The sequence below is a fragment of the Macrosteles quadrilineatus genome, unplaced genomic scaffold (genome assembly GCF_028750875.1).
Source record: "Macrosteles quadrilineatus isolate MER2022 unplaced genomic scaffold, UCM_ALF_1.0 Scaffold_5__1_contigs__length_97177068, whole genome shotgun sequence".
NCBI lineage: Eukaryota > Metazoa > Arthropoda > Insecta > Hemiptera > Cicadellidae > Macrosteles > Macrosteles quadrilineatus.
Genome location: NW_026542598.1, coordinates 55,989,336 through 56,012,164, shown reverse-complemented (window position 1 = coordinate 56,012,164; position 22,829 = coordinate 55,989,336). Strand labels below are relative to the sequence as shown.

General features: G+C 33.1%; 1 protein-coding gene across 5 annotated transcripts in view; it reads right to left on the bottom strand.

The window, feature by feature from the left end:
- The window catches only part of LOC128994090 (sushi, von Willebrand factor type A, EGF and pentraxin domain-containing protein 1), a 118,245-nt gene extending 110,437 nt beyond the window's left edge, over positions 1 to 7,808 (bottom strand). For all 5 annotated transcript variants that reach the window (XM_054418341.1, XM_054418342.1, XM_054418345.1 and 2 more), the window contains exon 1: positions 7,661 to 7,808. In XM_054418341.1, coding sequence (XP_054274316.1) covers positions 7,661 to 7,724 — 64 coding nt within the window. In that variant the 5' untranslated portion in view covers positions 7,725 to 7,808. The remainder of the gene's footprint in view (positions 1 to 7,660) is intronic.
- Between the last annotated feature and the right edge of the window lie 15,021 nt (positions 7,809 to 22,829).

The following is a 22,829-nucleotide window of genomic DNA, read 5'->3' as shown; positions in this document are numbered from 1 at the left end:
TCTGACTTCAATATCACTTGATGATTTATCGATAGTATCTTAGTCCAAAGTTATATTTTGATTAGATGCAAAAAAAACTTAACAATACCTAAATCAGCCAATTAATCCATGTGGTATTTTTCCTAACAAATTACTAAATCCATTTTTATAGTATTTTACGCAATGATTGCGTAAAGATAGTGTTAACGACACGAGTAGAAAATTTAAGGTACGAGCCTTGGCGAGTGCCTTAAAAACTTCTACGAGTGTCGTTAACACTATTTACGCGAGTTGCGTACACTACTTTACCTACGACGGTGTTTTAATTACTAAAAACCACTACTCATAACTTCTATGAGAGGTTATGTTTTTGTTTATAACCTCTCATTGCCACTTACAGTGAAGCAAGGAATCAAACACTAATTCACTAATTGCACCAATCAACAATTACATTGGCCTGAACAGCTGATTAGTTGAATTTCGAATCATTACAATTTTGCTTCTCCTCTCTCAATCCTTGAACCTTATTGGTCCGTTACACGTGTTGTTATCATTGTTATGAGTAAAACTATGCTGTTATGAAAGTAAACAATGCCGTTATGAGATACTTTTAAATTCGAACTGTACTGAAACGGCTACTTCAAAAAAAAACTGTCGTAGGTAAAAATATTAACTTTACACGTCCATTTAAAATTCATAACTAACTGTTGATCTCATAAAATTCTTTCAACGTAGAAGAGATAGGTCAAATATGTTATTTTATTTGTGTTCAGGTAGTAAAAGACGACAGCCTCAATCCTCCGGAACACGATGATCTGGGATCACCTAACAGCTGTTACTTCCTCCGCTGGCTTTGATAAGCACTCGACCACGAAACCCAAGTAGTGTCCAATATGGATGGCCAAATGTATTGAAATATCACTTAGGTAGTATAGCGTCTACTATTGCATATTAAAACACCGATTATCCATAACGTGCCCATGCTTACACGACTTAAGTTGACCTTACAATTTTAACAAGTTGACGTATTTGACCATAATTAGCACAACACAACTCAACTCAGTTAACTCAACTACATTTATTTGTATACAAAATCTTGCAACAACACTGCCATGTGAATCGTTTGTGTACCTAATTCGTTCATTTAGTGTTTGGTTGTCAATTTTTCCCTTTCAAAAATGAATATTTTTAGCTACTGTATCCTATTTATCCGCATCGAAATAGGAAACTAACACAGAAATTAGATACTGTATGAAATAAAGATCGAATATTAACATTTTGGAATGTTACATTGCCTGGAAGGTTCTAGGTTGTTGACTAGGTACTATCTGATGGAAGCACTACAGCTACACTGGCAACAGGCTATTGTTATGCAAATGGCACTTTAGAGCTATTTGGTGGTTCGCCGCTATTGAACATGTTATGTAACTACTTTGTCATCGCCGCTTTATTTTGGCAAAGTTTCCTAAACAATCTATATTCTATATTAATAGTAGTCCATTTTGTTCTATCACGTCCACCAGATAATCTACTCCGAACTTTCGAAGCTACAAAATTGTATTACAATTTTATTTTTCTACTTATTTTCATAGTGAAGTTAGGGGTGTTAGTATTGTAATTTGCGGGAACTGAATTATTTTCTGTGTGAATAAAAAGTTAGCGTGGTGAAATTTTTAACATTAAACGCATAAATTTGAGTTTTTATGTCTAAATTTATATTCAGCCCTCAAACACCAATCAATTTTTTTAATATTTTTAAGTACTTTTTTTAAGTACTTATCATAGTTTATTCACCATTTGTTTTTGCCATTCCATTTAACTCATATCTTTTCACTTAACTCCTTCTATAATATTTTCCTTTCTATTTGATTAATAACGATTTGTTTGGACGCAACTACAGTCGACGCACAGGCCCGCTCCCCATGTCGGCTTATTTCATGTTAAATTTTTGTTAAACATAGGTTAAATGTTAATTTAATTTATTATTCTTTTAATTTTACATTTATGTTTTTTGTTTTCTCCTTATATAGTTTTGTAAATAATTTTGTTGGGACAAAAGGGGTAATTCATTCATTCATTCAATTAAGGTAATGAAACTCCCAATTGAATAAGAGCAACTCGTGATAAAAAGCAGTTATATTCCGGGGTTGTTCAGGTATGTACGTTTTTATATAATTAAACACCTTTTACATAAAAAAAAAACTTGACTCGGGTATTCTGAATTTTAAAAATTACAGAAGCACTGTAAACTAACTGTCTGTACAACAAAACTGCATAGTGTAATAAGGCGGGCATTCCTTGTTGTCAAACGGTTGATGGGTTTCTGGATAAAAGAGGGTTTACTGTAGTGACAATAATAGTGTAACAAAATTACACATGAGCAATTTACTATTTTCTTCTCCCTCTGATATTTAGGGTTAAAATATGATACCAGGGGGCCGACCCTTGCTCGGTTGTAGTTAATTGGGTTGGTTAAAGTAAAACAATATTGTAAAAAAACATTTTATAATTTACAAAAAACATTTTTATTACAAACCATAGACAGAAATTTGATCGCTGAAATAATAACAACTATGCAATGTAAAAGGATCCAATAAAAAAAGATACATTTTATGATCTTGCTTAAGTTTAAGTGCTACTCGCACAGAACTTTTCTCCCCTCTAGTCATTGAAACCCGTTGTTCTCACAAAGGACAGCAGATAGAAATATGATACAAACAAAATATTAGTTTCAAAATTGCTTGTGACAAAGATTTTTCTGTTTTTCTATAGGTCTAATACTTTTAAAGAAATTGAGATTCTGTCTGTTTTTTTCATTGGGATTTAGCATACGGTAATAGTTTAATGCCAATAAAAACCACCAGATTATTTAGTTTATTTGGAATGCTTCACTAAATGTTTTGGTGGGAGAGGGCTAAGTAAAATAATCAGTATTTGATATGAACTATTTTTCCTTATAGTAATCTTAATCTTTGCTGAATAGTCACAGCCGATGTTTTTCCCTTTTTACTGTATTTTGTAATTTGCTAGTATGCTGTAGATGGCTTGTTATAAAAAAAAATGTAAGTAGTGACAATTCTTTTGTTTACTTTTTCCTGGTTATTTTGTTCAACCAACATAGTAATTAACAACCCATAAGGCCAAAGGTTAATTTTTAAATTTTCAAACGAGTTGTGTAGCGAAATACGAATTTTCCTGAGGTAGTGGCTGTCGCCAATCACGTTTTTAGGGCCACAAGTCCCCAATTTCAAAATTTGGTAATTCTAAGTTTTTCTTGATCTTCCTTCATGTATGAGGCGGTTTCACATTTTAAATTAACTATTTTTAGATTTACCACGGATTAGATATTTTAATCATGGATAAAACAAACTCTCTTGTGTTGGTTAGTCTATGTTCTATGGTAGCCTATAATGGAATGGATGGTAATAACACTTAATATTTTCCACAAGTGTATAAATAACGTCATAAAAAGTTCTGCATGTTCGCATTGCCGATTCATAACTAATTTGAAACATTTGTGTTAAATTCTATGAGTTTTGAATCGGAAAGTAAAAAATTGTGCTATTTTAATGAGATCTAAGCTATGGATTTGTTGAATGTTGAGGGAAATGCCTGGTGTAACAATTAGGACAAGGCACCTTTTTTGCAATGTTGTATAAATAACTGTGAATAACGGATTCTCTTTAGAAAAAAATTAACGTAGCCACCAGAGTGCTGAAGAAAATTAATTATTCTGTAGAATACTAATATTTTTAATCAAGCCAAAGTAAACGGAAGACTTATTGCAAACCTTAGCATATTTTCTGAATAACAGTTAGCTACAACTGGAGCATGAAATGGAATGTCTATTTCAGAATGCAAAATTCAATGATAGAATGAAGTGAAATGAGTAGTGTTTGTTAATTACTAAGATAAGGTGGCACTTTACCTATGACTACTTATAATATGTTAATATTTAAGAACAGCTTTAACAGGATCAAATTGGCTAATTTCTGATTGCTAGGCGAGCACTATGATTATTCAGCTACATAGTCGTCTATTGATCTATTTATATGATTGTTTAACTTTCGTTAACAAGAAAGAACTCAACAGAAGGGTTGCCTTGGATAAATCAAAATTCAATAACTCAAATTATCCTTAAGATACAAAGATCAGTTGTTCCGCGTGACACAAGACATTGTTAATAAAATCTCTATCCGAGAGGAAATATTTAGAGCAATCACAAAGTGTAAAAGTTATGATGTGCCTCTAAAAGTTAAGCAGGATTTTCGTAAAAAATACAACATAGGCTTAAAAACTGTTACTCAGGCTAGGCCTACTCGTTAGGTTATGTTATTAAAGTTAGATTACGTATTATGTAGTCTACTATAATAATTTATTCAACAGTATATATTTCCACATCTTTTATGTTCTAACAGCAGCAATGCGCTGGATAAAAACTAGGTGGCGTTCGCAGAGGCATCCACAAAATTGAGCGGAGTCATCAAGGGTTCATATTATATTGTTTTTGTCTTACTGCAGTAAAAACAGTATTTTTTCATGCATGCGCTGCGGGTCTAAAGTAGCATTTTTAATATTTAGGGAGTAAAAATCGTTTTTAGCCTCTATGTAGTAAAAATCAGCTGTTGTCAACTCAGTTGTAAATTTCGATTGTAAACGATTGCATGTATCGAAAATATGTATCGATTTGTGCTTCGTAATCATTTTAACATATTACAGTCTACAGTCTCTTACCGTAGCATTTTAGCATTGCAGATACATTAATCCATTCCCAAACTCAACACTGCTCACCTTTACTACTTCCTTCACCACACCCTACGTCGTGGACCTGTTTCCCTCTCTTCCCATAGCATTTTAGGATTGCAGATACATTACTTTAATTGCCAAAGACAGTTCCCACACTCTGCGCTGTTAGCCTTACTACTTCCTTCACCATTTACTACGTCATTGGCCTGTTTCCTTCCTTTCTCATAGCATTTAAGTATTACAAATTCATTTATCCATCTGCTCAAACGGTTCCCCCACTCTGCACTGCCAGCCTTTACTACTTCCTTCACCACTTACGTCGTGGACCTGTATTCATCGCTTTCCATAGCATTTTAGTATTTTAGATACGTTAATCTAATTGCAACAAACATCCCCACTGTCCGTACTGCTAGACTTTACTACTTCTTTCACAATTTCCTATGTCTTGGGCATGCTTCCATCCCTTCTCATAGCATTTCAGCATTGCAGATACATTAAAACTGCTACAAACGGTTTCCAGTTCCCAAACTCCACACTGCTCACCTTACTACTTCTTTCACCTGTTCCTACGTCGCGGATCTGTTTCCCTCTCTTCCCATAGCATTTTAAGATTGCAGATACCTGAATCTAATTGTCATAAACAGATCCCACACTCCGAACAGCTCGCCTTTACTACTTCCTTCGCCACTTCCCACATCGCGGACCTGTTTCCCTCCCTTTCCGTAGCATTTTAGGAATGTTGTGACCTTAATCTAATCGTCATAAACAGTTTCCATACTCCAGACTGTTCACCTTTACTACTTCCTTAACCTCTTCATACGTCACGAACCTCAAGCTAGTGTCGTCATTTGATTATAGTACCTGGGGACCGAGCTTTGCTCGGGGAAAATCATTAGTTCACTCTGAAAGCACCGTAGTATTGGAGATACATAAATCCACACATCTACATCCTACACAATATCCTACGTCATGGATCTGTTTCCCTCCATTCCATTGCATTCAAAGATTGCAGATACCTTAATCTAATCGTCATAAACAGTTCCCACACTCCGGACTACTCGCCTTGACTACTTCCTTCACCACTTCCTACGTCGCGGACCTGTTTTCCTCCCTTCCCATAGCATTTTAGGATTGCAAATACCTTAATCTAATCGTCATAAACAGTTCCCACACTCCGGACAGCTCACCTTGACTACTTCCTTCATCACTTCCTACGTTGCGGACCTGTTTTCCTCCCTTCCCGTAGCATTTTAGGTTTGCTGATACCATAATCTAATTGTCATAAACATTTCAAACACTCCGGACAACTCGCCTAGACTACTTCCTTCACCACTTCCTACGTCGCGGACCTATTTTCCTCCCTTTCCATAGCATTTTAGAATTGCAAATACCTTAATCTAATCGTCATAAACAGTCCCCACACTCCGGACAGCTCACCTCGACTACTTCCTTCATCACTTCCTACGTCGCGGACCTGTTTTCCTCCCTTCCCGTAGCATTTTAGGTTTGCTGATACCTTAATCTAATTGTCATAAACATTTCCAACACACCGGACAACTCGCCTAGACTACTTCCTTCACCACTTCCTACGTCGCGGACCTATTTTCCTCCCTTTCCATAGCATTTTAGGATTGCAAATACCTTGATCTAATCATCATAAACAGTTCCCACGCTCCAGACAGCTCGCCTTGACTACTTCCTTCACCACTTCTTACGTCACGGACCTGTTTCCCTCCCTTCCCATAGCATTTTAGGATTGCCCATACCCTTATCTAATCGCCATAAACAGTTCCCTCACTCCTGACAGCTCGCCTTGACTACTTCCTTCACCACTTCCTACGTCGCGGACCTGTTTCCCTCCCTTCCTATTGCACTTAAAGATTGCAGATACCTTATTCTAATCGTCATAAACAGTTCCCGCACTCCGGACTACTCGCCTTGACTACTTCCTTCACCACTTCCTACGTCGCGGACCTGTTTTCCTCCCTTCCCATAGCATTTTAGGATTGCAGATACCCTAATCTTATCGTCATAAACAGTCCCCACACTCCGGACTGCTCGCATTTACTACTTCCTTCATCACTTCCTACGTCACGGACCTGTTTCCCTCTATTCCCATAGCATTTTATGATTGCCTATACTACTTCCTTCACTACTTCCTACGTCACGGACCTGTTTCCTTCCCTTCCCATAGCATTTTAGGATTGCAGATACCTTAATGTATTCGTCATAAACAGATCCTAGACTTCGCACTGCTACCCTTGACTACAATGTATCGAGTAATCTTAAGTATAATCTTTGCTCAATATTAACAAGTGATGTTTTTCCTTTTGTACTGTATTTGTAATTTCCTAGTATACTGTGGGTAGTTGGCTTATTATGAGCACATGCTAAAACTTCAAATCTTTTGTTTACTTTTTACTTGTTATTTAATTCAGCCAATATGGTTACCTAGCAACCCATAAGACTAATGTTAAAAAATGTGATTTTCAGTTTCATTTTTCTACGGATTCCTGAGAGACTTTTTTAACGCCATATAGATGTTGGCACTCACCGATATGGTCTTTATCACCATGCAAAATTTGAAAACGATTGATTCAGCCGTCTAGGAGGAGTTTGCGTATTACGAAATGCATAAAAGTCGACGTATAAGAGCTTCGCTCGCTTCGCTCGCTCCGCTCAATAAAAAATACTGCACTATAAGAACGTTTGCCAAATAAATGCGATGACGAAAAATTACATTTCAAGGGTGTTGTATTGTTTATAAAAATCGATGATAATTATCTTTCAGTGACAAATTCTAATAACGAACAAAACTTAGACACTAGAGGCAGAAATTTTAATGGAGAGACAAATAAGAAAATGCTGAACATTTGATCTCCTATACGAGAACTTAATTATCAACTAGAAACTAAAAATATAATTTTCGACTAACCAAAAGTTTGGAAGAAATTGAAGATGAAAACAGCGAGAAGTAAAGCGACCGCCGAACTCTTCATTGTTGATCAGCTGTTTACATGCTCCTTCCGCGAAAAGTGATCAGCTGGATGGGATTTGTCGCGACGCGGACCAGCGAATAGGACAGCAAGACACGGACTGCGCGCGGCGCGTCTCCATCGAACTATCGATATGAGCAGGTGCGGTTTCTCGACCGAATGGTAGATTAGATATCGAACATTTATCAAACTAAGTTTACAATCAAATTTGTCTTGATATCTAAACTTTGAGAATTTACAACGTAAATTAATCAAAAACCTATTTTTAAGGTTACAATGTCGGACTACCGCATTCCCACATGAAAGAAATGCTTCTTTATGTCGATGTAAAACAGTTTTATAAATGTCTTATGGTGATCTTACGGATGTTTCAATAAACCATTAAAGATGTTAAAAACATGTGTATAATTATGTAGCCCATACAGCCTATATTAGCATGGTCGCAATCTATATAAATACAATTACAGTTTTGTCTGTACATTGCTTAGAATCATGCTGTTTTTGGTTATTTTTACGTTTCATAACCTAATAAAGCCGAAACGAGTCTTATCTCAATTTCTGTCTGTTTGTCTGTCTGTTTGTCCATTCTGTGGTTTCGTCTGTAACGCCAACATGTCATTTTACGCGGCCTACTCCTAGAAAACTAGAGTACCGATCAAGGTTCTAATAATTTTTCTGTATTTACTAGAATGACGAGAGTGTCTTTGGCTATAAAAACATGGCATCGCTTCTTTGAAAACAAAATAACAAACAATCAAACACCCAATTTTGTTCGATTTTTGTCAAATTTTATCCCAATGTTTACTATTACTTTTATGAAATAACGATCAGCTGTTTGGATTAGTTTTTACTTCTAGCTGTCACTGATATGTTTACATTAATGTGCAGTAGTTGAGGTTGAGGTAGTATTGTAACTACTTTTAACCAGTGTCAAAAGAAACTTTCAAGTACAGATCTATAAAGCAATTCCTTTTATCATTAAATATAACACGATCGGGTGACATTTAATAGCGAATCCTTCGTTTTGGATTTGAAATAGTCAGATATTGTATTTGCGAAGGTTTATATGTATTCCTATACAGTAATAGTTTTGCCAGCATATCTGAAAAAATGCACACTAAATATGCAAACCAACTCCTGTTCTGAATAAAGGTTTCAACTTACTACAAGATTCCCGTACGTAGAACGGGCAAACAGCTAGTTTAAAAATAAAGTATTAAATGTTATAAATTAAATGTTAATGTTATAAATCGTATTTTTAACAGAGAAGTAAAATACAGCTGTATCTTACAAATTGACTAACTCTACAGTTAAAAGTTTTTCTGACCGATACCCGATAGTTTTACCGAACACTCGACAACATCTACCGACTACTCGATAGTCACAACCGAATGTGCGATGGTGAATATCGAGTATTTGACGCTTGCGCATGTTCTTCACCAAACATCTCACTTTAATTTGGTCCTCTGCGTTCTTAATTGCCTCACTCGCCGACTTAGGACAATATTATGGGGGAAGTTTCAAGACCATCTCAGACTTATCAGTTCATTTCATCTTAATTCTCCAGATATGAACCAGAATTGCAGCCATATTGCGTTCCATCCATTATCTAACAATTGAAAGATAGTTTTTTTGTGGCAACAAGTTATTAAGTTGTGACTGGATTTAGCTACATAGTAGACTTGAAATGAAAGATAGGAGGAGGGGGGCTGTGCAAATTGCGCATTTCAATTGGGTTCTAAACCGGTTTCCGAGGAAAAACAAATAATGCAATACCCTTTTGATTTTCAAAGATGTTGTGGTTTACTTTTACTGTATAAGACAGTGTCTTAACTACTAATTTACAATAAAATCAATTTGTTGATTTTAGATCTACAGCATAAAAAGTAATTTTCCTGCATCAATCAGGTTTATAACTATAAAAGGTAGCCTATTTAAAACAGTTTTCATCAGTTTTGTTTTTTGTTTACATTCTGGCAATGCTCAAACATTAAACTGAACGATTAACTGTCAACTATTAAATGTTTATAAATAACATGGGTCAGCATCACTGAATCTTAAGAAGCAAAATTAGGGAATAAATCAAATGCAAGAGGGGCAAAGGCAAAGCCCTTTTCTCGGGAGTGTTGCACGACGTCCAAGTGCCACGACGTCCAATAATATTTTTCCAGTGCCACGACGTCCAAAACATAATTTTTGAGTTGTTGCACGACGTCCAAGTGCCACGACGTCCAAAAGTACAGTAACTGCCAAAAATATAGTCTTTCTACAAGCTTTGGACGTCGTGGCACTTGGACGTCGTGAAACATCGCACTATAGGATTGTAAAGAAGTATCATTTGCACCACGTCCAAAGCCTCTGCCAGTTGCACGACGTCCAAGTGCCACGACGTCCAATCAATATTTGACTGTTGCACGACGTCCAAGTGCCACGACGTCCAAAGTGCCTGCACACTGTGTGTGTGTGTGTGTGTGTTTGCCGACCTCAGTGCAATTATTGAAGGCAACTAGGCCTAGTCAACTGTTTGAAAGTTGTCAACCGTTTCGTCTTCGATTAATGTTTAAATTATTCAATATTCAATGGTTCTAATTGAACTAATTATTGCATTAGCTTAAAATTTTTATATGTAAAATAAATACTATGTCACCGTAAAATGTAAAGATGCAGTAAATTTATTTCTACAAAATAGAGCTATGTCATAGAAACGAAATAAATAAATGACTACACTATTCACTATATTGTATGATTAATACAATAAATTAATCACTAGCCCAAAAGTAAATATGGTAGGTTTAATGTGAGTAGTGGTAGAATTCTAAGTACTGCAGTAGAATAGAATTGTCATACTATATCAATTGGTTGCAAATTTACTCGTAAGATAAAATGTATGTACAGTTTTATAACAGCTCTAAGACTTCCCATTTAAGTACCGGTATCATTGAAATTGTGTAACTTCCATTGAACAGAAATGAGATAAGTAGATATTGATACACAGATATGTGAATTTTCATACACTTATAATATGATGAAATCAAAAAAGGTTTATCTGTCAAATGTGCTAAATATTATGTAAACTATCACTTATCAAATTTTTAGGCTATAATTGTGTTACTACAATGGTTAAAAATGTTTCCTGTGAAACATGTATTTTTTAAACTAAAAGAAGGTTTTCTTTTAGTACAAACCTTGCTCTATTAGCGCATACGAAAAATAATTTCACTATTTTCGAGATCAATGTTTGACAACAAATGGTTGAGGCAGATATTCAGAGAGTGTCTCTAGCTGATGCAGTAATAAAAACGTATTTTAGCCATAGCACAGACAATATATAATACTATAATAGAAATCTATCTATACTATTATAAAGAAGAGGCTGTGTCTGTGTGTGGGTGTGTCTGTGTGTTTGTATGAGATAATCTCAAAAAGTACTGAACCGACTGGGCTCAAATTGCACGCAAATGAAGCTACAGCTCCGAGGATACATATTATACAACTATTCCCTCTTCGTTATTGTCCTAGGGCTCTGCCCCGTGGGCTTTCAAAAATTTGAGGTGAGAGATTTTAAAATATTGATTGATGGTATCCATGGTAACAAGAGCAAACCTACATAATTTAAAAATGTAAACAACTAGAACTAACTGTCAAATGAATTTTGATTTCACAATTCCACACAGCTGGTTCAAACATATTAAATAATGCACGAATATTAGAACAGAATGGGTAAGGATTATAAAATTAAAATAATGATGTTACTAGCCCGAATGTAAACATTATTTTACATTACTTAAATGTAGCTGTCAAACCATATGTTAATGTAATTTCATTAGTATATGATTCTTTCAGTTACTTCATTTGTTTATGTTTATGATCTACTAGCTGTACCCGCGGGCTTTGCCCCGTTTAACTTCACAAGTGAGCTCGTTCGCATGGCTCAATCACGTCTGGTTGAAGTACGTTCGCTGCGCTCACTCACCTTTAGGTTGGAGCTCGTTCGCTCCTCTCACTTGCCTTCAGGTTAGCTCGTTCACTGCGCTAACTCGCTTCCAGGTTCAAGTTCGTTCGCTACGCTCACTCACCTTTTGGTTGCAAATTAAATGAATGATTAAATTAATTTATTTATTTCCATTGAGAACAAACTTATTACATGCATTTTGGCTGTAGTCATAAATTTAAAAAATAATATTGCTGCACCCTTTTGGTAATCCTTGTAACTTTAATGCTATTGAACATAATAGAACAGAACCAACTTGTTTAATTGAAAAAGCTGTTAAGAAATTCCTTTTGAATATGAAAAATCATAAGGTTATCATGGGAAACTCCAGAGCCACTGGAGCGGAGCCCAAAAGCCCGATCAGAATAAAAACTACAGTACTTAGTTTTCCTATTTAATGCCCAAAGAATCGGTGTACCAAATTTCAGCCTCCTAGGTAAATGGGATGTGGAAGAATTAGTGATGAGTGAGTGAGTGAGTCAGTCAGTGAGGGCTTTTCCTTTTATATATTTAGATTATACTGAGTCTGTTCTATTTTTGTGAAATGCTGTAATAATATTTTACTGGGAATAATTAGTTTTAAAATAAATCATTCATCATGGATATAGGAAATAATTCAGATTCTATAATCATTGCCCTATCATCCTCGGCCCTTTTCCTGAGTGTTATGAGGTTTATGGTTTGATTTATTTTTGTGTAAACCGTAATATTATCCCCCTGCCACAGCAAATCTGTAGACTAGATTTCCATTTGCCTGATTATATAATTTCACTAAAATATGTTACAAAATTACCCTATTTTCCATATTTATTTATATTTTCCTATTTTTTTCTATTTGTCGGTTTGGAACTATTGTGATAGCTTTTTGTTTACAGTGCAAACCATGGATGTATGGATGGATGGATGGATGTTTGTGACAAGCAAACGTGAAAAATACTAAACCGACAAGGTTGAAATTTGGTATGATGATAGATGACATCCCCGATTAACATATTCTTACCTCAAAAATTCTTTCAGTCTCCGCCCCGGTGGCTCTGGCTCTGGACTTTCTCGTGTTAACCTTATGAGTATTCATATTTAAAGAAATTAAAGAATTTGGTCAGCCGTTTCAACAGCATTAAAAAGTTATAAGGCTTGCCAAACAGGGTGCAGCACCATTATGTTGTTTGTTTGCATTAATGACCACAGCTAATTTGAATCAACTTGCAAAAAAAAAAGTTGTGATACACAATGAGAACTTTACTGTTTTCCATGGTTTAGGTGCAGTGTAGAACATCTGGACTATGGTAGATGTGTGCTACACAATAGGATACCGTATAAATTAAAAGACCAGTTTTTTTAAATCGTGTCCTCTCCCATAACTGCAATAAGCATTTATACGTATGTGCCAACCCCGTACGAAGGACGGGTACTCTGCTAGTAACACAATAATACAAATACAGTATACTAATACAATAATACTGTAGGTTTCCGTAGTCTGTGGCCATAGGTTCGTCTGAACTGTCAATCAATTCTGAGAAATTCACAGTTGTAAATTCTTACTAGTCTTTTTTCTAAGTTCACGTCGCACTCGCAATTAGTTCGCATGTTTTATCTAGGAAAGCAGGTATGCCCTAAGTCATAGCAGTTGTAGGTTAAGTATAATAATAACAAACATGCTTATCGTAGGTTTTCAGGCATACTTGTTCAAGAATATGCCGTGGTAGGTTTTTTTTATACATTTTATTTTTTAATTCTTGTCTAATGACGATATTGATTTGTATTTGTGCGAAAATGTTAATTTATTTTTCAAGCGCATGAGCGGCCCTGTAGTCTATGTATGTTACATGAAGCACAACATGAAAAAGAATAAATTAAAGGAAGGTAAAATACCCCCGCCGCAGCAAACCTGCAGACTAAGCGAATTTCCATTTGCCTGATTGGATTTACACTAGCCTAAAATGTCTCCTTAAAAATATCACATTTATTCCCTATTTAAATAGAATCAGTTTAACACATACTTAGGTTTGCTGCAACAGGGAGGGTAAAAGTGTTTTTTTATGTAAAATGTTAATAGTTAGTAAGAAATTAAAACATTTTCCAAATTTGGGCAAAATATGTTCATAAACAAGCAAACTACAACAGTTTACTTATTCTCCATAAGAATAACATGGGAATTTTAAATTAACAATTTCTCTGTAACCATTAGGCGCATTATAACGCTTCAATATACTAAATTATTTGTTTTTTTAAGCTCTACAAAATAGTTTGGAAAGAAATTACAAAATTTTATGTTTTTTGGGTCAAAAATTGGAAAAACCCATTTTTACCCCATAAAAGCCCCCATAAACCCCCGTTCCCATGGTCCAATCATGCTGGTTCGCGAACTCGTTCGAATAAACGTAGGTTTACACGTTTGTACCAAATTTCATCAAAATCGGATCATTTTTGCTCAAGTTATCGCGCTAACGGACACACACACACACATATATATATATATATATATATATATATATATATATATATATATATATATATATATATATGAAATTATTAGGGAATTTAAAGTGGAGAGAATAGTTTTAGGCTTGATGTAATGGAACTGAATAGAGATTACCATGAATAATTAATTATATCTTACCAATCTTGAGTTTAGTCTTGAGGTTAATATTGTCGAAGAATGAGAAAGTCCTTTATATAACTTTAAAATACAATTACAAATTCTATAGAGAAAATCACCAACAAATAAATGCAAAAAAAATTAGGTAAAAACTGTGATGTATTCCTTGACTATTTCTAACAACATTGATATTATCAAAATAATAATCACATGTAGTAAAATTGAAAACCCAAAAACATGTGTTGGAGACAGACTAAAATAAAATAAACCATAGAATACTAAACATGCCTGGCCCCTTGAACCGCAGGTTCAATGAATTAATTTAACAAATGAGTACAGAAACAGCAATTAAAACAGAGAAAGTTAAAGCAACAAAAGGGGCGGAACTGTAATAAAATTTAGTCTTCAAGTGCAGTGGGAAAACCTTGATTGCCGGTCTAGTGAGAAGTCCATTCTTCGTACGCACAGTCACAACTCTTATAATGTTATCTGAACCAGGGTGTGTTTCAACAATTCTAGCCAGTGGCCAACATTGGAGGTGTAAGGATGTCTCGAATCACAACAAGATGAAGGTAGTCTCCATCGATGCCATCTTTTGACTTTTATCGCATGAGGTGTACTATGCAGAAAGTGTTCAGGTGTTTGTGAAGATAGGTCTGATGGATCTGCTGAGAGAGGAGCTAGAAATTGAGAGTTCTGGATTGCTTCTTTATAAGACAGTCGAGGTTTGAATTTCTTTTCTAGTGGGAAAAATCTTGTTTTAGTGGTGTAATAGTTTTCAGGAGGAGGGTGACAACGCTTGAATGGTAGCTTATCGTGGTGTATACTAGAGGGTTGTCTAGAATAAGTCTTCACAAAATGTCTTTTGCTCAAAATGTTGAGGTCATTTGGTTTAGAAAATGAAGGAGGTTCTTCTTGTTTGATAAACCGTGGAAAGGAGGAACGATGTTCATAATCACAGACAGTTAACATGGAGGTGAGAGGAGAGTTTGGTACTGAGTTTCTTGATGTACGGTCTTTTGATGGTTCTAGATGTAACAGGGTGTGGTGATTTTTATGACATTTAAAACAAGAGTTTTTCGATTTGCAGATACTGACTTTGTGATTTCCAAGACAAGAGAAACAACGTTGCTTGGATTTGATTAGTTCATACCTTTCTTGAGGAAATTTTTCTTTGAATAAAGTACAGGAATATACTTTGTGTCCAGGTTTAGAGCAAACGAAGCAAGGGAAATCAGTGGAGCTTTGTGTTGATGCAAGGGTAAATGGTCTGGGATGAGTCATTTCATTTTTGCGGTTGAAGTTGGACAAAGGTGGGATATTTGAGTGAGGTTTGACCCATTTACTACTATTGGGTGAGTGCATGGACACATCTTCAGCATGTGCACAATGATTTGACAGAAAAGTTATTACCTCATTGACTGAGGGTAGAGATTCAGAGTCATTTCTTGAAGATTCATATTTATTTAACAATTTTGAGTCTAGTTTTCGTAATAGCATTGATGCTAAGAGAGGATTGTTTTCCACTACATCACAGCCTAATGCTGTTAGAGCTTGGGAATTTTCATTAAAAGAGTTTAGCAAGTTTCTGAGATCCTTAGTAGAGGAAAAACTAACACTGGGCAAATCAATGATTTTATTGATGTGAAGAGATGAAAGCCTTCGCACTGAGTGGTAACGATCTTGCAACATGTTGTACGCGATGGTGTAGTTTGCTTCAGAGATGGGTAGGGATTTGACCAGATTGAGTGCTTCACCAGATAAAGTACTAAGTAGATATTGAAATTTAGCCACATTTGAGAGAGATGAATTTGAATGAATTGTGGTATCAAAGAGGTTAATGAAGGCTATCCAAGTTTGAGAGTCAACATTAAAGTTTTTTAATTCTATTTTCGGTAAGCGCACCACAGACATGTTAGAGTGTTCCCGTTCATTGAGATGAGAGGTAATAGATTGATTGCCATCATTGCCTTTACTTTCCAAAAGATAAGAATTTATTTTACTTTCTATGCTGATACAAAGTTCATTTATTTCCTCCTGTCGATCAATTAGATCTTGTTCATCATAGTCACCAGGCAGATTCGGCACGTCCAGTAATTTTCTAATGTGTTCATTAAATTCACAACGCTTTTCATTGACTTCACTTTTATAGGAATTAACTTTTTGTTGATCAACTAATTCAACATGATCATTTTCTGATATAGTGTCAATAAATGAAAGAATATTATTGAGACGAACTTTGATTAGGTTAGAAAATCTGACAAAGGTTTGATACTTCATTTTGTATATTAAAGGAATGTACTAATGAGCTGATTGGAAAAATGTGGTTGTAAAGGCAAAGATAGAAAGGGGTAGTAATATTGTTACTAAGGCAACAGAATCAAACATTCCAATTTTTCAGAGTACATTAGTAGATTTTTAAGATTGAATTTTAAATATCTTGATGAAATAACAAATAATAATGTACACTATTAGTAATTTTGAATATCCATATTCTTGATTCTTTCATCCGATGTTCGAAGGACCAATGAAATTATTAGGGAATTTAAAGTGGAGAGAATAGTTTTAGGCTTGATGTAATGGAACTGAATAGAGATTACCATGAATAATTAATTATATCTTACCAATCTTGAGTTTAGTCTTGAGGTTAATATTGTCGAAGAATGAGAAAGTCCTTTATATAACTTTAAAATACAATTACAAATTCTATAGAGAAAATCACCAACAAATTAAAGCAAAAAAAATTAGGTAAAAACTGTGATGTATTCCTTGACTATTTCTAACAACATTGATATTATCAAAATAATAATCACATGTAGTAAAATTGAAAACCCAAAAACATGTGTTGGAGACAGACTAAAATAAAATAAACCATAGAATACTAAACAATATATATATAAAGATTAAACATTAATAAACTTAGTACCCAAGTAAAATTATTTATTAAAATATTTACTGACTATAGTTTCGGCTCTAAGGCCATTTTCAAAGTAAACAAAAATCAAAATAAGATATGTAAATAAATAAATAACATATGATATTATAAAACTTTTCTAACTTGTAACATAATTTTGTCTTCATTGATTAATTTATATACTATATGATGTGTTGTACTTATTTTCATTCATATTTTCTCAATTTTGCTATTTTTTCATATATTGGATTATATGATGTGTTGTACTTATTTTCATTCATATTTTCTCAATTTTGCTATTTTTTCATATATTGGATTATTCAATTTTGGAATCATTGTATTTAAAATGTTTGATTTGTTATTTTTGTAGTTCATATAAATATTAATTTCTTCTTTTACATTCAATTTTTCTCTGTCTTTTTCAATTTCTAATATTGTTAAGTTTTCTTCGATCTTAGTAAACTTATGTTTGGATTTTAGTAAATGATCTGCAAAATTTGATTTCATTGATGTTTTGTTCTTCGATTTATATGCCTGTATATGTTCGTTGAATCTAACTTTAAAATTTCGATAGGTTTGTCCAATGTAGTAGTTGTCACAGTCAGAACATTTAATTTTGTAGATACCAGATGCATTGTATATATTTGCTGTATTGTTTGTTATAGGATTGTTGGTTTTATTTTGTATGATTTTAAAAATGTTATTTTTTGTTCTGTAGCTTAATTTTACTGGGGTATGTTTGAATGTTTTCCTGATTGCTTTGTTAAAAAGGTTGTTGTATGGGACGCACATGAATTTCTTTTCTTCTTTGTGTTTCGAATTGTTTTCTAAGTTTGATTTTAATTCATTTCTTTTCTTAATTTTCTTCTTGATCATATTATCAATCATTTTGCTTCTATATCCATTTTTTTCAGCTAGATATTTTACAGTGTCGACTTCTTTCTTGTAATTTTCTTTATTTAAAGGAACGTTGACTAATCTGTGTATTAATGAATGAAAAGTTGCAATTTTGTGTGTCCATGGATGATTCGAATGTTTTGGAATTATTATGTCTGTAGTTGTGGGTTTTCTGAATATGTTAAAAGAATGTTTGTTGTTTTGAATGGAAATTGTTAGATCTAGGAAATTGATTTCTTTTTGTTGGGTTTCTTTGGTGAATTTAATTTTCTTATTAATATTGTTGAGATACGTTAATAATTGTTCAGATTCATTGTCATTTCCTTTAAATAAGCATAAAATGTCATCTACATATCTGTACCAATAAACAATGTTGTTTATGAATGGATTTGTGTCATTAATAATTTTGGATTTTTCCATTTCTGTCATAAAGATTTCTGATAAAAGTCCTGAAAGGGGAGATCCCATTGGTAGACCATCTTCTTGAAGATAGAAAGACGAATCATAACTAAAGTAATTTTGCTTAACAGTTACCTCTGTAAGTTTGATAATATCATTTATTTCATTTATTTTCAATTTGTTGTGGTTTATTAGGTTTCTTTTCAATATAGATAATGTTTCTTTGGTTGGAATATTCGTATACATATTGTTTACATCAAAAGATAAGAGTAAAACATCGCTAGGAATATCTATATCTTTAATTTTGTTGACAAGATCTTGGGTGTTTTTCAAAGAAGAATCAGATTCTAAATTTACATTATTTTTGATTTTGTTGTTTAAGTATTTTGATAGTTTGTATGAAGGTGAATTTATGAAGTTTACTACAGGTCGAATTGGTATGTCTTTTTTGTGGGTTTTGGGCTGTCCTCTTAAATTTGGTGCTTTTGAATTTGTTGCTTTTAATAGGATTTTATCTTTCTTATTGATACTTTTGCATTTCGTTATAGTATCATTTATTGCTTTTGAAAATTCATCTGTTGGGTCTTTCGTTAAAATTTTATATTCATTGTTTTCTATGAAAGTTTTAACTTTGTTGTCGTATTCATTTTTAGATATTATAACAACTGAGTTGCTTTTATCAGCTTTAGTTATGATTGAATTATTTTCTTTCAATTTGTCTGTTATGGATTCAATTAGTGTTATGTTTTCTCTTGTTTCTGATTTTGTTGTTTTGTTCATAGTGTTGTTACCTAATTGATCAAATTCGTGAATGAAATTAAATCTCATTAGATCTTGAACATCATCGTTTTGTTTTTTAATTGCTATTTCCATATCTATTAGATCTCTTTCAATTGTTTTAATTTTGTAATCTAAATTTAGATTTGTTTTTAAAGACTTACCTAATAGTTCATTTTCTTCATTGGTAAATTCAATGTTTGTTAAATTTTGTACTGGTTGACTGAATTGTTTCTCTATGCCATTGTTCTTTAAAATTTTATGTTTTTGTGTTTCAATTAGGTTTTCAATTTTCTTTTTGTGCGTTTCCCTCTTTTTTGTTATTATTGGTGCAATCCATTCTTGTATATATTCAAACATTTCTTCAATCGTATCTTCATGAAATATGGTTTTTGCTTCTTCATGTAGTGTATTTAATTTTGTTTTTAGAAATGGAAAAATCCAAAATTATTAATGACACAAATCCATTCATAAACAACATTGTTTATTGGTACAGATATGTAGATGACATTTTATGCTTATTTAAAGGAAATGACAATGAATCTGAACAATTATTAACGTATCTCAACAATATTAATAAGAAAATTAAATTCACCAAAGAAACCCAACAAAAAGAAATCAATTTCCTAGATCTAACAATTTCCATTCAAAACAACAAACATTCTTTTAACATATTCAGAAAACCCACAACTACAGACATAATAATTCCAAAACATTCGAATCATCCATGGACACACAAAATTGCAACTTTTCATTCATTAATACACAGATTAGTCAACGTTCCTTTAAATAAAGAAAATTACAAGAAAGAAGTCGACACTGTAAAATATCTAGCTGAAAAAATGGATATAGAAGCAAAATGATTGATAATATGATCAAGAAGAAAATTAAGAAAAGAAATGAATTAAAATCAAACTTAGAAAACAATTCGAAACACAAAGAAGAAAAGAAATTCATGTGCGTCCCATACAACAACAATTTTAACAAAGCAATCAGGAAAACATTCAAACATACCCCAGTAAAATTAAGCTACAGAACAAAAAATAACATTTTTAAAATCATACAAAATAAAACCAACAATCCTATAACAAACAATACAGCAAAAATATACAATGCATCTGGTATCTACAAAATTAAATGTTCTGACTGTGACAACTACTACATTGGACAAACCTATCGAAATTTTAAAGTTAGATTCAACGAACATATACAGGCATATAAATCGAAGAACAAAACATCAATGAAATCAAATTTTGCAGATGATTTACTAAAATCCAAACATAAGTTTACTAAGATCGAAGAAAACTTAACAATATTAGAAATTGAAAAAGACAGAGAAAAATTGAATGTAAAAGAAGAAATTAATATTTATATGAACTACAAAAATAACAAATCAAACATTTTAAATACAATGATTCCAAAATTGAATAATCCAATATATGAAAAAATAGCAAAATTGAGAAAATATGAATGAAAATAAGTACAACAAATCATGTAGTATATAAATTAATCAATGAAGACAAAATTATGTTACAAGTTAGAAAAGTTTTATAATATCATATGTTATTTATTTATTTACATATCTTATTTTGATTTTTGTTTACTTTGAAAATGGCCTTAGAGCCGAAACTATAGTCAGTAAATATTTTAATAAATAATTTTACTTGGGTACTAAGTTTATTAATGTTTAATCTTTATTTATATATAGTAGCCCTATTTTTCTATTTTTCATATATATATAAATATATATATATATATAAATATATATATATATAAATATATATATATATATAAATATATATATATATATAAATATATATATATATATATATATATATGAATTTGAACGGATGGTGTTTTTGGCCTCTAGGGACCTCAAAATGAAAAAAAAAATCGGTCCCGGGTCCAGGTCTTACCATGAGTACTACGGTAATAGCTTATTCCCTATATGGGAAATTCGCTAAAACGGATCAGTTGCTGAAGGTCTAAATCTCGGAAGGTCTAATCAGACCTTCGAAACACATTTTGCAGTTTGCACTTGATGCTGAGGATCCCATGAATCCTGTACAAAATAAAAAAAAATGTTTCTTTCAAACTACAAGTTTATTACTTTTCCTAGAACCAGCCTTTATCAGGACTTCCGCTCCCACGCTAGTTGGCAACATCAACTGTGCTATATGAAAACAATAAATCTTGAGTAAATATACTTTGATGTTGAATTTTGAGGTTGCGGTGTTCCTTCGTAAACACATTCAATTATAATCTAGGAATATGTAAATTTATTTATTTATTGTTATACGTTAACTTTATTGATATTCGATTCGCTACATTACTATTAAAACCTATAACATTTTCAATTCATGTGCGTTGTATTTTAGAGTTGGGGAAACAAAAGAACCCTGTGTACAACTTATTTATATGATATTCTCATTGGTTGCAATTTAATAAGTGGTGTAGCAAAACACAAACACAAAATTTATTGAAATAAAATTAAGTCAATGTTAAGTGAATACTATTAATAAACACATTTGCGACATAAGAACATTTAATTGAAGCCTAAAAAACAGTTCGAAAAAGGCATTCTATTCTTTATACTAGTAAAAATTAAAATGAGGGTATAAAAAATAGTTTTCAAAGATCATGTTGATCAATGTACATTCATCTAGCCTCGAAAAAATAAGTATTTAAAAGCTTACTCCAAACATAATGAAGTTTATCGGTTGGCCATGTCAATCATTAAAATGTCATCATTTTTCAAACTATGTAAACCTTATAGTTTTCCAACTGTTGCCTTGTTTATTTTTTCTTTTTATGTTTTTTTTACTTTATGATGTTTCAATTAATGGTACAAATATTCATAGTATATATATTTCTGAACAAGAACATATACCCATGTATATATAACTAATAAACGTTTCATAAGCATTTTACACGAGAGAACACTGTTCGGCAAGTAGCCGGTCATCGTAACCGGTAATCATGAAGGAGCTTGGACGTCGTGCAACAGCGCTGAACTATATTGGACGTCGTGCAACAGTCAAATATTGATTGGACGTCGTGGCACTTGGACGTCGTGCAACTGGCAGAGGCTTTGGACGTGGTGCAAATGATACTTCTTTACAATCCTATAGTGCGATGTTTCACGACGTCCAAGTGCCACGACGTCCAAAGCTTGTAGAAAGACTATATTTTTGGCAGTTACTGTACTTTTGGACGTCGTGGCACTTGGACGTCGTGCAACAACTCAAAAATTATGTTTTGGACGTCGTGGCACTGGAAAAATATTATTGGACGTCGTGGCACTTGGACGTCGTGCAATGCATCCCTTTTCTCTCCGCTAGGTCATCATATATATTAAATCGTGATAGGGTTTGACGGATTTTCATGATTTTTCTGTTGAAAGAAACATAATTTTGAGAGCTATTGAATGTCGAAGCCATAATTTTAGTTTAGGGTTTCAGTTTTTTAGAAAATAAGTTTACAATATTAAAAAGTCTAGCAGCCGACGCTAACATTCTACACTAGATTTTC